Raw genomic sequence first — 13351 nt, forward strand, 5'->3', positions numbered from 1 at the left:
AATGGTCTTGCAGCCACACCTCAGTCCAACACATCAATGCTGCATTCTGGATGTTGCGTTTATATTTTGTCCACAGTCCCAGGTTCCACCTTACATGAGGAAATTATTTCAGCCCCTTCTTTTTTGGTTTAACATCTGCTCCCCAACTGTAATGCCCCTTTTTTCAGTTCTGTAGGGATTTCAGGTGTTTGTTAGGCACTTAGACTAATAAAATGATAATAAGCTGCGCCATCAAACTCCCAATGTGCATAAGGTAAAAAAACAAATGCTAAAAAAGCTGCAAAAATGACTTAATACCAAAGTAAAGCCTTATTTTTTTCTGAAAATACTGATCACATGTAGCATAATCCTGTTACTCATATCTCTTTTTATGATTAAACCATGCTGTGTTTTCCAGATTTCCACAGCCATATATATTCATCTCACAGCAGCAGTTGATATTTTGACATTTCAGGTTAATCATTTGGCATTTTATGGACCAAAATTATGGCCTGCATGTTGGAAACTTTTCCCATGTTTGTCCAAATCTTTGTGGGAAGATGGGATGGTATATCAAGGTGTTTCTATGGCGATAAGGGTAATATGCCAGGGTCCCCGGAGTTTAGGCTTGGAAAGGTCCTGACTGATAAGCAAAATGAAAAAGTCAGCAGTTTGGCCAAGGCCATCCGGCCGCGGTTTTCACACCCATTTTTCCTTTTCTCCAATCTTATCCTCGTCTATTGCAGCACTCCCCCCTTCTCTGCGTCTTCCCTTCTCTCCTGCTAAAAGCTCACTTTGCTATTTATACCTGTGTCTGCAAATGTCATGTCTTTCATCCCCCATTATTCTTCATTTCCCCAATTTCTCATAATGTTTCTATTGTATCTCGATTGTGACATTTATTTCCTGATTTTCTTTTCTTCCCAGTGACTACAGCTCCACTTATATCTAATGTTTTAGTTTTCTTTATCTCCAATTATGCTACATTTGCCCTCAATATAAAACGTGCATAACTCGCATCTGAAAAGATCTGTTTAAATAAAGTCTTTTATTACATTTGGGGTAGTCCAAATCTTGCCATTAAACTGAGGAAAATGTGTAAACTTAGGAACACCAAAGTATTAACAGTTATTTTTTTACTTCTAAGTAGTCATAAAAAATATTTTTCCTTTATGGACATTGCATGACTGTCTTGTGCGGTTTAAGGGACACTAAATTAAAACTCAAGGAAATGCAGTCGCACAGCGCAAAACTTTGGCATGAGGGTGAGCCAAATGTCAACATTTGGATGTCTGAACATGTAGGAACATGTTTTTGACTTGATCTTCTGTTTAAGCTGTTTTTCTTCTAAGTATTTCACAAGATCCAAAGTATGTTGCCAGTTTTAGCTATTTCTTTTCTTTTTATTATTATTCAGAAATCTTAGCTAATTCCAAGGTTGAAAAAGAAAATTGTGCTATGGTTAGGGCTGGGGTCATGGTGGTCACAATCAAGGTGGTAAATCCAATCTCATTAATTAAAAAGAAAAAAAAAACAGGTTATGATTACGGCTTTTAAAATATTCAGTTTTACTATATTATCCATCAGGGGTCATAGTCAATAGCTGAAAGTGGTTGGACAATTTTCTAAATGTAGATTATTATTTTTTTAACTTTCTCTTAAATAATTTTTCTTGAAAAACAAGCTGTTGAAATCCAGAAAAAATATGCTATAGATTTCAAAATTGTGTTAAGACGTAACCGTTTTTTTATTTTTATTTTTTTACTTTCAGCAATTCAGATGAAAATCTCAATGCCCAAACAGCCCAAAACACTAAAAACTGTGAATAATGGGATATCTGTCTGATATATTGGGAAATTATAACACCGGCAAAAATTTACGGTAGTGGCTAAACAGTTAAAGCTCTCTAGAATAAATAACCAAAATTGTAGTTAAAGAACTTTATTGCTGTACGCTCTGATTGTTTGCAGACAATGTGTGAACTGCTAGTAAAAGGCTGTTCAGGAAAGACGTGCACCAGCGCAGCTGTGTGGCAGAATATTTTGTCTGCCGTGTTAACAAGAGGCTCTTGATGGTAATAGGTGTTTGCCTCTCTATGTATATTTCTCTCTTGAAGTGTGCGTCTGCATCTTCCTCCTTTTGTCAGCCGTCTTCAGGAGGCTAATGACACGTTTAAGGCGGAAGTGAAAAGACTGGTGGATCAGAAAGAGGGAGATGCGGAACGCTTCAAGGTGAAGAAGTTCAGAGTGGAAAAGTACGATCGGAAAAGAGAAAAAGTATGTTTAAAGACATACTCCAAGGAAAATCCGGTTTTTAGTGTTTTTAACATGTTCTTGTGGCATTTTTTTCATGATACAGGACATATATAAAGGAAATTAAGATTAAAACTGCATTTATGAGTATTTCTATATTAAAAATAATCAGGAACAGATTAAAAATGCCGTTGGAAGAAACCTGTAGCAGTGACGCAGGCCACAAGCTCCCCGCTTGGCTCAATTCTAATGCATTCACTGACAGACAACTAGATCAGTATACGTCTTGGTTTTCCTCGTCCAAGCTGGAATCTGGCTCAAAGTTGTATGGCTGGATACCTCCGATAGGTCTCGCCATTTTTTTTGGGATGTTTGGGATTGTGAGGGGCTGTAAGCTAGCAGGAGAGAGTGTAAACAAAGGAATGATGGGAAACAAGGCGCCAGTGGTCATGTTCACAACTCAGGCAAACATGTGACGAACTCCTGCCGCTTTGGAGAAACTATGTCCTGGCCTAAAAACGGCGTCATCATAATTAAAAATCCATTTACAGTGGATCAAAGGATGATTGATGTGGGGACTTTGAGGTTGCAATTTTGCTTTATAGTGTTGCCCAGGTCCAGATCCAAGCTTGTGTAAGTGTGTGGTAGGGATTATTAGGGACCAAGAGAGATATAGGTGTGCGCATTAGTGTGAACTCATCAGTTGATCAAAGTTTGCCATTCATATCCTACAAAGGCGTCCCCTGACATGTTTCACTGCTTTACACGCAATCTAATCTGAACAAAGCTCATGATGATAAAAACAGCAGGAGAACCAACTTGTGAATGAAACACCCTATGGGCCTAGGCCACCTGTGCATTCTTGTGCACAAGTGTGTGTGTGTGTGTGTGTTTTGTGTCTCTCTCAATCTGAATACGTTATTCATGCTGTGCCTTTAACGGTGATTACACTCCAATCAACTGCCTATCCTCTCCTGCTTGCCACCCCCATAGCTGTCAAATAGCATTCATCAATAGAGGGGAGATATATTTATTATGTTCATTAAGGCCACGAAAATGAATGTGGCACAGATGGGATTGGGTATCGGATGGAAGTGAGAAAGGAGGGTGTGACTGCAGGGGGAAAGGCTGCTTGTGCGGGCAACTGGCTTCAGAAGGACTCCGTGTACCATCAGTGCGGACCCCCCCTTCATTAAACACCTCGCCCTATTTTACACACATACACCTTCTTATGTTGCATCCCCCACCGACTCCTTCCCTCCCTTCCCTCCCTCCCTCCCCTAACGAACCACCAGACTCTGTTTCCAAAACGGATCAGATTTGTTTTGACTGGGTGAGGTTCCCAAAGCTTTTTAAAGCTGTCAGTCATTTTAATGATATCATTAAGGGGCCGCGACAGGAAGATGAATCGTTTTTCTTTGTCTTTCGCTCATAATTGCAATTGAGCAAGAGAGTGGGGCAGAGGCAGAGAGGCAGTTCATATACAGTAGCTGTACGCATAAGAGCGGTTTTGATTGAGCGAATATAATAACATAGAACAAGATAAAAACAGGGAATGAAAGCATCTTCTTTAGTGTCTCCCTATCATTCTCTCTGTTTCCTCTTTTCTCTTTATTGTGGAGATTCTTAATTCATTTCATTATTATACATCACTTCCACACACACACAGACCCAAAAAGCCATATATATTAAATTCAATCATCCATAAGGAAACAGAGTATAATATTTGCATGGCAGGCATTTACATTCTGTGTGTAAATTTCATTACTAGTGGCAAAGGGGATATCTTAGCAGCTGACAGCTGTCTGTAAATTTTGATTTCATCTGTGGCTGTCCTAAAGAGATTTCTTCTTTTTTTTTTTGTTTTTACTTACACATTTCTTCTTATTAAGTGTTTTTTTTTTTTTCACCTGCAAAAAAGTCTGGAAAAAGTGTTTGAAATCTTATGGTCTAAACCAATTTGTTTAGCACAGAATCAAAAAATCGAATTCAACAAATTTAAGAAATAAATCACTATTTAAAGTGCTCCTTGGATGTTGCAAAATCTAAAATAGCAATCAATATAGAAAGGATAAATTACAAATTGAATATGCAATTGCCAAAATATTTGTTTTACACCTGTGCAGCATGAGGAAATAGTTTTTTTTTTTTAAGAATTGATTCAATTTTTTCAAACACATCAAAAACATGACAGTTCTTTTATTTTAAAGGTTTGTATGAATGTGTGGTGACACAACTTGATCATTTTACTTTCTCATCTTGATCTACATTTTGAAAAAATGTTTATTATTTATTATATTTGTAAACTCAGAAAACAGTGGTTAAAAAAAATGTCCGTAGATATGTGACTAGGAAGATGTGGCAGTAAATGGGTTTTCCGCAGAACAGATGTTTCATCTTCCTGTCAATCTGTACTTGTCAGATTATCATCAGTGAAACTCCTCTGTGGTTTGGATATGAGTGTGAATGGCTTAGAAGCTCAATATGTCATTTTTTTTATTAAAGGGTATGTGCTTGTTTATTTTTAACTTTCCAAATAAATAAATAAAAGATTAATATATAAATTTAGAGATTTTTCTCTTGAAAAAATAGAAGGAAACCTGTTAAAATATTGGCTAAGAATTTTAAGAACTACTAATCATTATTAGTATTACAATGTCTATATGAGAAATACAGTAATGATAGAAGAAAAAACTGAATGAGGTACTATAACTAAACAACCTTTTCCACTTTATAGAAAAATGCTTACATTTTACCTTTAATATAGACTATTTCTATAAAAATGTATCAAAGAAAAAACTGGAATACTGAAAGAGTTTGTTGTTTGCTTTTGGCAACACTTGCTCAATGACATAATCCGTCTGGGGAAGCGCTCATAAAACATCAGGCTTTATCAGTTGCACCACTAACGATGTGCTTTCAATTAAGAGCAGCCACTGATCACAGCAGAGGATTTGTACAAAACCACAGAACTAAAGTGACAGAGAGAGGGAGACTGTGTGAGAGGAGGAGACGCAAGTCTTGCATAAAATTTACAGCTAAATGAGAGCAGTAAATAAGAAAGATGAGTGAGACTGGAGCAAAAAGGGAAAAGCCTGTAGTTTATTGCCTGATTTAGAGAGCATGGCCGCTTGGCTTTGACACTAATGACTGTAATTATACACACTGATTGGGTTAGGCTGCTAATTGCACTCATCCGTGTTTGCGTGTAAACAGGGGAACATATGTTTACACAGGCATCACGCCAAGCACCCAGTACTTCGCTGCTCCCGCACATCGAGTTCATAAATCTCACACAGTTGTCTCAGCAGTGGTGATGATTCATGATCTGCTGAAGACCACATTACCATCTAGAAAAGAGCTTAAATCATCCTGGAGAAACAGCGGTTTGGATTTTTTCAGAGGCGGCTTGTGCTTCAAATTTGGGCCTGCGCTGTTGGTTTCTTTACGGTAGGGGAGGAAACTCACGGCAGTCGGCTTATAAAGGCCACTTACAGTTTAAGAGATCAAAGGAAACTTCAGCATTTCTCTCATTAATGTTCTTTGTATCATCATTATGGTGTGAAATTAAAATATTTGCAAGGGTCATTTGCAGTTATCTCCAGTTTGTAAATGTAATTTTCAGGAAATGAGGCTTCTTTAAAAAAGTGCTTGCCTATGCACAGCTAAATTAGTTGCTTTGACAGTCATTCAGACCGCAGGCTGTCAGTTGGTATATGTTTGGAATTGTAATACTTTTAGTTTCTTTTTCTTCTGTTGAATTCTATGACAGAGTATTAGGACCACCATAAAAAATAAAAAAACAGATAATTATATAAGAAAAAAGTCAAAATTTGACAAGACAAAACTTGTGGAATGAGTAAAAATACTCAATTTAATTATACTTTGTTAATCCATAGAGATATTTGTTGTTTTTTAGTACAACCCAGAACAAGGCAGACAATATATCTTACAAGAATCAAGTTATATTTTAACAAATGATAGATTGAAAAAAATTGTGTAGGATTGAAGTCGTATATACTGTCACACTGATTATATTCTATTACCAATAAGTTAAGAAGCCATGTCACAATTTTAGATTTGTTTTTATGAAGTTAAAACAAGAGGCCAAAGTTTAAACTTTGTTTTTTTTTCAGCTTTGAAATTTTATAATTTATATAGTTTTTAGCCAATTTTGTAAACTTTTTACAACAAAGTGTCAGTTCACATAGCATCTCCCCAGTGTTTTTTTTCTTTATAAATTTTTTAAGTTGTGGCTAATAAGGCCAAAAGTTTACGCCCATGCGTGTCTTAGCTCCCCCACCATATCTTCAGAAACCATAATGCCATTTATTAGCGTTTCAATGAGCGCAGGCATCTTCTCAAGTGAAGCAAAACGGGACTGTCTTCCAAACCCCTGCTCTGATAGAAAATCCCAGCTTGCTCTTTTACAAGAAAATTAACATAGGGAAGGTACAGTGGTACTTTAATGGGCTAAGAAGTCTTCAATAAAGTATTTAGAAGGTTTTTTCAGAATGCTAACTGGACAGGTTCATTGGGGCATGAAAGAAAGAGCGTAAAGCGGGGGCAGTGAGCTCTTCGGCTCGCACAGAGCACCATTATCCACCGTCGTTAATTTAATAGTCATTCCTTAGTCAGCCCTGGGTCTGAAGATACGAGACCCTAACATTTGTTTGTCATTTCCCAAAACAGTTTTAATAAACAGTTAAAATCTTAAATGGCTTCTTGTACTCTTAATGTTCCCTGTCTACGCTTGCATGTTTTTTTCTTGTTTTAGATGCACTTTCTTATATGATTTAATGATTTCTGGAACCCATTTGCTCACCCATCTTTGAGTTTAGTAATAAGTTATAATGAAGATGGTTAAAATGAAGATGATGCATGCCATCTTTTTATGCTCTTGATTTCCTAGGGCATTTGACTGAGACAATATCTCAAATTTACTGTTAAAAATAGGTAAATGCAATTGTAAACTTACCATTTTCTCTTAAGCTAAACTAGACATTAAATAGTCTCAGTCTGCAGCTTTTTGAAAGTGAAGTTTTTCAGCTTTTTCCCCCAACTCTGGTTTTAGACATTGATGTCTTAAAAAAAATTTGCATTTTTTTTTTTTGTATACTTCCTTAGATATGAGTGTTTGTGTGTATGCTTGCATTTGTCTTACAGCACTGAAAAGAGGAGTATTGTCATTCAAAGCCTCAACAAAACCAAGGACATGCATTCCAGACTGCAAAGCAACCTGGAGGCCATCAGTATGCTAAATCAACAAGTAAGAACATGCACGCACATACATAAAACACGCACGTACACACACACACACACAGTCTGACAGTCCTTCTACCCGACAGATACAAACCCAAACCCACACACCGGCCCACCTGCTGTTGAGCTCACACAGAAGAGGAAGCTTTCATGCGTCCAACTTCAAACACACAAGCACACTTACACAGAAGCACACACAGACATCCATTTCCTCTTCCTACGATAAAAGTGAAAACTGCAGCCGGATGAGGCGGGGGGGAGGAGGAGGAGGGGGGACAAATCGTATCGGGAAGAAGCGGTGACGTTTCTTTCCACTGGTAAATGATTTCACTTTCATGAAACTCAGAGAAAGATGTATATCAATACAGCCGCGCTGATGTCTCCATGACAGCATAGGGAAATGGCCCGCTGTGATAAAACAATGTGGGGGAAAAAACACAGAGGAATTTTCTCTGGAAATGCTGACATTTTTTACTGTGTTGAACTTCACAAGAGTCAACAAATCACCAAAGGAGAGACAAATCAAAAGTACTCCTCAGCCCCCTCAGTTCTCCAAAAGGCCTCCGGGGCCTGGGGAATGGCTCACCCCACTTTTGTTAGTTTGTGGAGTGGCCCGGTGATTGACGGGCCGCGAGGAAAGATGGTGCTCGTTGAAGTTTTAATGTTGACATTAGTTGTAGGTTTGAGACAGAGGAGCGCAAAAACAGAGGAAGCGTCTGGCAGGGAGAAAGAGAGGGGTCTTCTTTAACAGGTCAGGTGTGTAAAAGCACTTCTTAATCTCCAGTGTGAATCATTACACACATCGATCCAACAATCTGCTCACACACAAGCAGGCTAGAAGGGAAAAGACTTGTCACCGCTGTCCACTGGTGTTTCTCCTGCGTGCAACACATGCAGGCCTTCACAGATGCATACGCAAATATCCCTGAATGAGGAGTATTAAGGTGCAAGGCAGCGTGTGATAAATCAGATCAGTGTCTCTTTGTCTCAGTCTTATTTACCCATCACACACGAGCTGCTAGTCTCTCCTACGAATGCATCATGCATGATTTCCACCCACCTGCCAAAATAATTTCAGACAAACTTTTGATGTGTGACGCAAAATTCAATGAAATGAAAAGGGGAAAAAAAGGCTTTCATTAGAAGTTGTGCAAGAATTTCAAATGTTTCAAAAGCACCTCCTGCAGCTTATCTTCTCTGCATGTAAAGAAATACTCTTGCTTAAATTTCCTTTGCTGTCTCTGTTTCTGGCTAATTTCAATCATCTGCACAGAAAAGGAGCTTTTCTAATGTCCTTTTGGTTGAAACACTGACGACCGTCCCTTTCACACATCCTCCAAATCCTTTCCTTTCAAACAAAGTATGCACAGCAGCTCACATGTTGTATGTGAAGGCTGAGGAGACAAGCTGTGATTTTTAATTTCACCCCCCTCTCTTGCAATTAGAAAAGTATCAAGAGCCACCAAAGACGAGGAAAATTAAACAGGTCCCCTGGAATATGCAGTTAATTATAAATGTCAGAGTCTGTGTTTTTCATCTAGAAGTTCTATTGCTGTTGGCGTAACGTAAAATTAACACACTGTAAGATGTTTGCTTGGTGTAGACTGTAAGTACTCCTTCAGCAACTTGCAACAGTTGGGACATACTGAGAAGGTTTGTTTTTGGATCATTAAGAATTAAAGTTCCACCCCAATCATCTTTTGATCTACTTTAAAAGCATTTCCAGTGGTCTTTTAATTATCGTTATGCAGTTTTTAGTCAAAAATGAAAAAAAAAAAAAATACTGTCGTTTTCAGTGTTGCTGCAAATGGCATTTTTTTTCATCTGCTTCTGATTCAAAATGTTTTGAATGTAGAAATATTCAGGAATTCAATTTTAATCTTAATTTCTTTTGTATGTGTCCTCCAACATGAGAAAAATGCCACAAGAACATGTTAAAAACACCAAAAACACGATTTTCGATGGAGTGGGTCTTTAAAACCTTGACTATTTTTAGTCATCAGATGTATTACATTTGCTTTGATTTATTGTGTGTTTTCATGTGTGCGTCTGAGTGCATGTATGGTGTCTGGATGGGTAATGTTAGCGGAAGCATCTGGAAATGTGTCTGTCTCATCTCCGTTTATACTTTTCTCCCTCCTACTTTCTCTCCACATGCACACGCAGTTATACAGACACATATGGCCAGACATGTCAATGTGGAATTATTCTGTAGCCGCTCACACACACATACTCAAAACAGATGTGACTGAGTGCAGCTGTCACTACCCAGCTTGTCTCTTTGACTTTCCGCCCTCTTTCTTATTCTTGTCTTTATCTTCCAATAGCTAAATATACATCATTTTAAACATAAAATACTCTTTTATCCACCTATTACTATCTTCTGAGAAGCACCTTTTTTGAAAAAAATATAATCACCAAATTCTCTTTTATGCTTATAACTGCCTCTGAACTTATACTCTTTTCTGCTTTTACCCAATCGTCCTTGTTAGAAAAAAACCCAAACACCCTCAATTTAACTACTCTGTAATTGTGTTTCAGGGAGCCCAATCATGTTGTGACGATGCGTGATTTGTTTTGTGTCACGGATGATTTTGTATCAAATCGACCTCTAATGATCGTTCAAATTGGTTGTTTTTATGTAGAAATTTCCTCCATGGCATGAACATGCAACCATTTCAAGCTGTGAACACAATACACTCCAGAAATCCTCTCACAATTTCCCAATTGCCTTTTCTGTTTTCACATACATGGTAGTGACTGTGAAAAGTGCATTGGGTGCATAATAGAGTTGGCTGTTTGGTGAAAATGATAACTGTTCACTTTCTTCATTTATGCTACTTTGAATGAACTTGCACATGGTGAATACAAAAAAGGAACTGAGGTGCTTAAAGATTTTTACAACTCTTCCTAAACACTTTTTGCTCTATTTGAAATTTTCCTAGTATCAAACTTTTAAATATACATTTCCTTATGTTTCCCGATGTGCATATGTCTCCCTGACTTTTTTCCCCCTTCTTTCCGTCTTTAGTTAAACATCCTCTGCAGGGAAAATAAGCATTTGCGTAGGCAGCTAGAGGAGGAGAGGTCCATGCGCAGACAAGTGGAACAAGAGCTTTCACTTCCACCCGCCTCCCAGCACTGCTCGTCCATCCACCTCCCAGTCTCCCTCAGTACCCAATTTCCTCTTATCTCCGCCTCCTTTTCCTCCACCCTTGGCCTTCCTCATCTTCTGAACAGCAAGCCAGCAGGCAGGAGACGCAGATGAGATTCAAACTCAAATCAAGCTAAGTGGACGTGGCGGACACAAATCAGGTGAGGCTTTAGGTGAAGCGCTCTGGAGTAGTCTGACTAAGAAGTGTGCCGTGTCCTCCTCTTTAGAAGGTGTGTGGTCACGGAGGACGAGCAGGCAGCTGGCCAAATGAAGCCCGTGAAGACTTTGACCGGTCATGACTTTTCAACTCTCAGCTCGTCACTAGGGAACACACTCAGAATTATGTTGATGTCCTGCAGGTCAAACTCAAGTCCCATGGTTCTGTTTTGTCTATGTTTGTTTTTGCCTGGGGAGGGGGGGTGCATCCTAGAATATCCAACATTTATCAAGACATTTATTCCAAGAAAAATGTATAGATTTCATACAAAATGCTCTGCCAGCTGGTTGAAGTGGCTTCAATACCAAAATAATGTCAAAAAGAATGACATAAGGAGCAGTCTTTAATGTCACAAACGTATAAAAAAAATCCTCATTTAAATGTTAGAAAACCTTTGAGTGTTTAAGCAAAATAAATCAACCAAAGTCTGGTTGTTTATTGTTTTGTTTACCAGTTGTTCCATCTCATGTGACGTCATGCAAATTCAACAGGGCGATGACGCGTTCAGTCACAACGTGTGACATCCAAAAGCAATGCATGCTGGAAATGACCTTCACATGACTAGTGACTGAATGCAAATTTTCTTAAGGAGCAAATGTGTCCAGCAGTGTAGATGAATTGTTCCTGTTAGATGAATGATGTATATATATATATATATATATATATATATAATACCAGGGACTCAGAGAAGAACTGGAGAAAGCCTGGAAAGTGAAGGTGACAGTGGTGCCTGTGGAGTGGCTACAACAGATACCTGGAAAGACCTCAGACCTCTCAGTCCAGAAAAGCGCAGTGCTAGGAACAGCTAAGATACTGCGCAGGACCCTAAAGCTCCCAGGCCTCTGGTAGAGGACCCGAGCTTGGAGGACAAACCACCCGCGGAGGGTGAGAGGGGCGTTTTTTATATATATATATATGGCTAGAGTTGCTTGCTTGTCCACCAACCCCAGCGCTGTAAGTCTTTTCAATACTTTAACAGCTGTAATAAAGAACAATTAGATTTTGAAAACAAAAAGTATTCTATTCTAAAAATGAATGTGTCTCTTTTAATATAATAATATCCCAGATTTACTATATAAGGAACAGTGGCATAAATCACACAAGAAAGAAGCTTGCAAGGATCTAAACTGAGAAAAGAAATATTGCTGTCATGCTGTGTAAATGGGAAAACTGGGTCTCAGACCACAATCGATCTCTTTATCTTACTTTTTTCTCCTGTTATTTTTACCTCCACTTATCTTCCAAACCCCGTTTTTATCCTTCATTGGTTTTGTAGGTACACAGCTGTTGCACAGCCAGTCAGGATGTAGCACATTTTAATGATTTAGAGCAAAGCTGCACATTCTTGTTAGCTTGGTTTTCCTCATTTGCCATGTCACATTCAAAAATACCCTTTTTTTCATGTGCAAACACGCGTGCATCTACTCACACTTCCATGCATCTATATTCCTCAGCAAACACACACATTTGCACAAATGGCACAGTCATTAAAAATGAAACCACAGGCTTTTTTGAAAACTCTCAGCACTGAGGGAAAAGTCAGCAGCGCACTGGTGAAAAGAGTCCCCCTGGAAACAATGAGGGGAATGATCATTTGTTGTTCTTGAAAACCCGGTGAGGTTTCACAGAGGTTAAGCTTCCCTTTGATGTGTTTTTAACTCGTTTCAGCTCTGCAAGGGGATTAGTCAGCCTCCCCCCCGCACACACAAACATACACATTTACACACACACACACACCCACACACACGCACACACACAGAAGCACATGCAGGCCCCTAATTTCCACACCCTGAGCTCCTCTCTGACAGAAAGAAAGCAAAGAACATTCTCCTTCCTAACCTAATTTCATCAAATGAGCGTGTGTGGTACTCTGCTCCGAAATGTGTGGTCCTTTGGAAATCTGTGGTAAACCAGTGGAATATTGCAAGTCAGTATTTTTTTTATTCCCAAATTAGCAATGGGCTGTTTGTGAGCAGTGTGGGTCCCTCACCACAAGATGCAAAGAAAGACATGGACAAAAAGTTGTTGATCATCACAGCACTCATTACTGCCTTTACGAGGAATTATTTTGTTTTATTTCATTTCATAAATAATTGGGGTGCTTATGTTCAAGCGATTTGGTATATGACCAACTCAGATTTGAGCGACTTTGTGGATCTGTCTGTGTAATTATACAGAAAGTCTCAGTTCATTTCAAACGCTGTTGACAAATGGACATTCAATTTTGTATGCAGAAAATTAATTTATTACAGTAACATTCATAAACAATTGTTTCAGCCCTATGCTTCAGATGGGAACATATTCCTAATTTAAGGAGTTCATGAGTTACATTTTTTTTAATAGAAAAATGTTCATGGCAGTTGTCAGTATTCCCATGAGCTAACACTTAAGTGATTCAGTCAGTCAGGTTTACTATATAAGGAACAGTTGTATTTTGAGTAAACCTACTGTGAAATTCACACTTTACTTTAACATTCTCTCAAAACA

At 38.4% G+C, this 13351-nt stretch overlaps 1 protein-coding gene across 1 annotated transcript in view; it reads left to right on the forward strand.

The window, feature by feature from the left end:
- Positions 1-11320, forward strand: part of LOC105356674 (trichohyalin-like) — a 33640-nt gene extending 22320 nt beyond the window's left edge. The window contains exons 8-9 of the mRNA XM_023950398.1: positions 7398-7500; positions 10525-11320. Of these exons, the coding sequence (XP_023806166.1) occupies positions 7398-7500; positions 10525-10761 (340 nt within the window). The 3' untranslated portion in view covers positions 10762-11320. The remainder of the gene's footprint in view (positions 1-7397; positions 7501-10524) is intronic.
- Positions 11321-13351: the final 2031 nt, after the last annotated feature.

The sequence above is a fragment of the Oryzias latipes genome, chromosome 20 (assembly GCF_002234675.1).
Source record: "Oryzias latipes chromosome 20, ASM223467v1".
Classification (NCBI taxonomy): Eukaryota; Metazoa; Chordata; class Actinopteri; order Beloniformes; family Adrianichthyidae; genus Oryzias; species Oryzias latipes.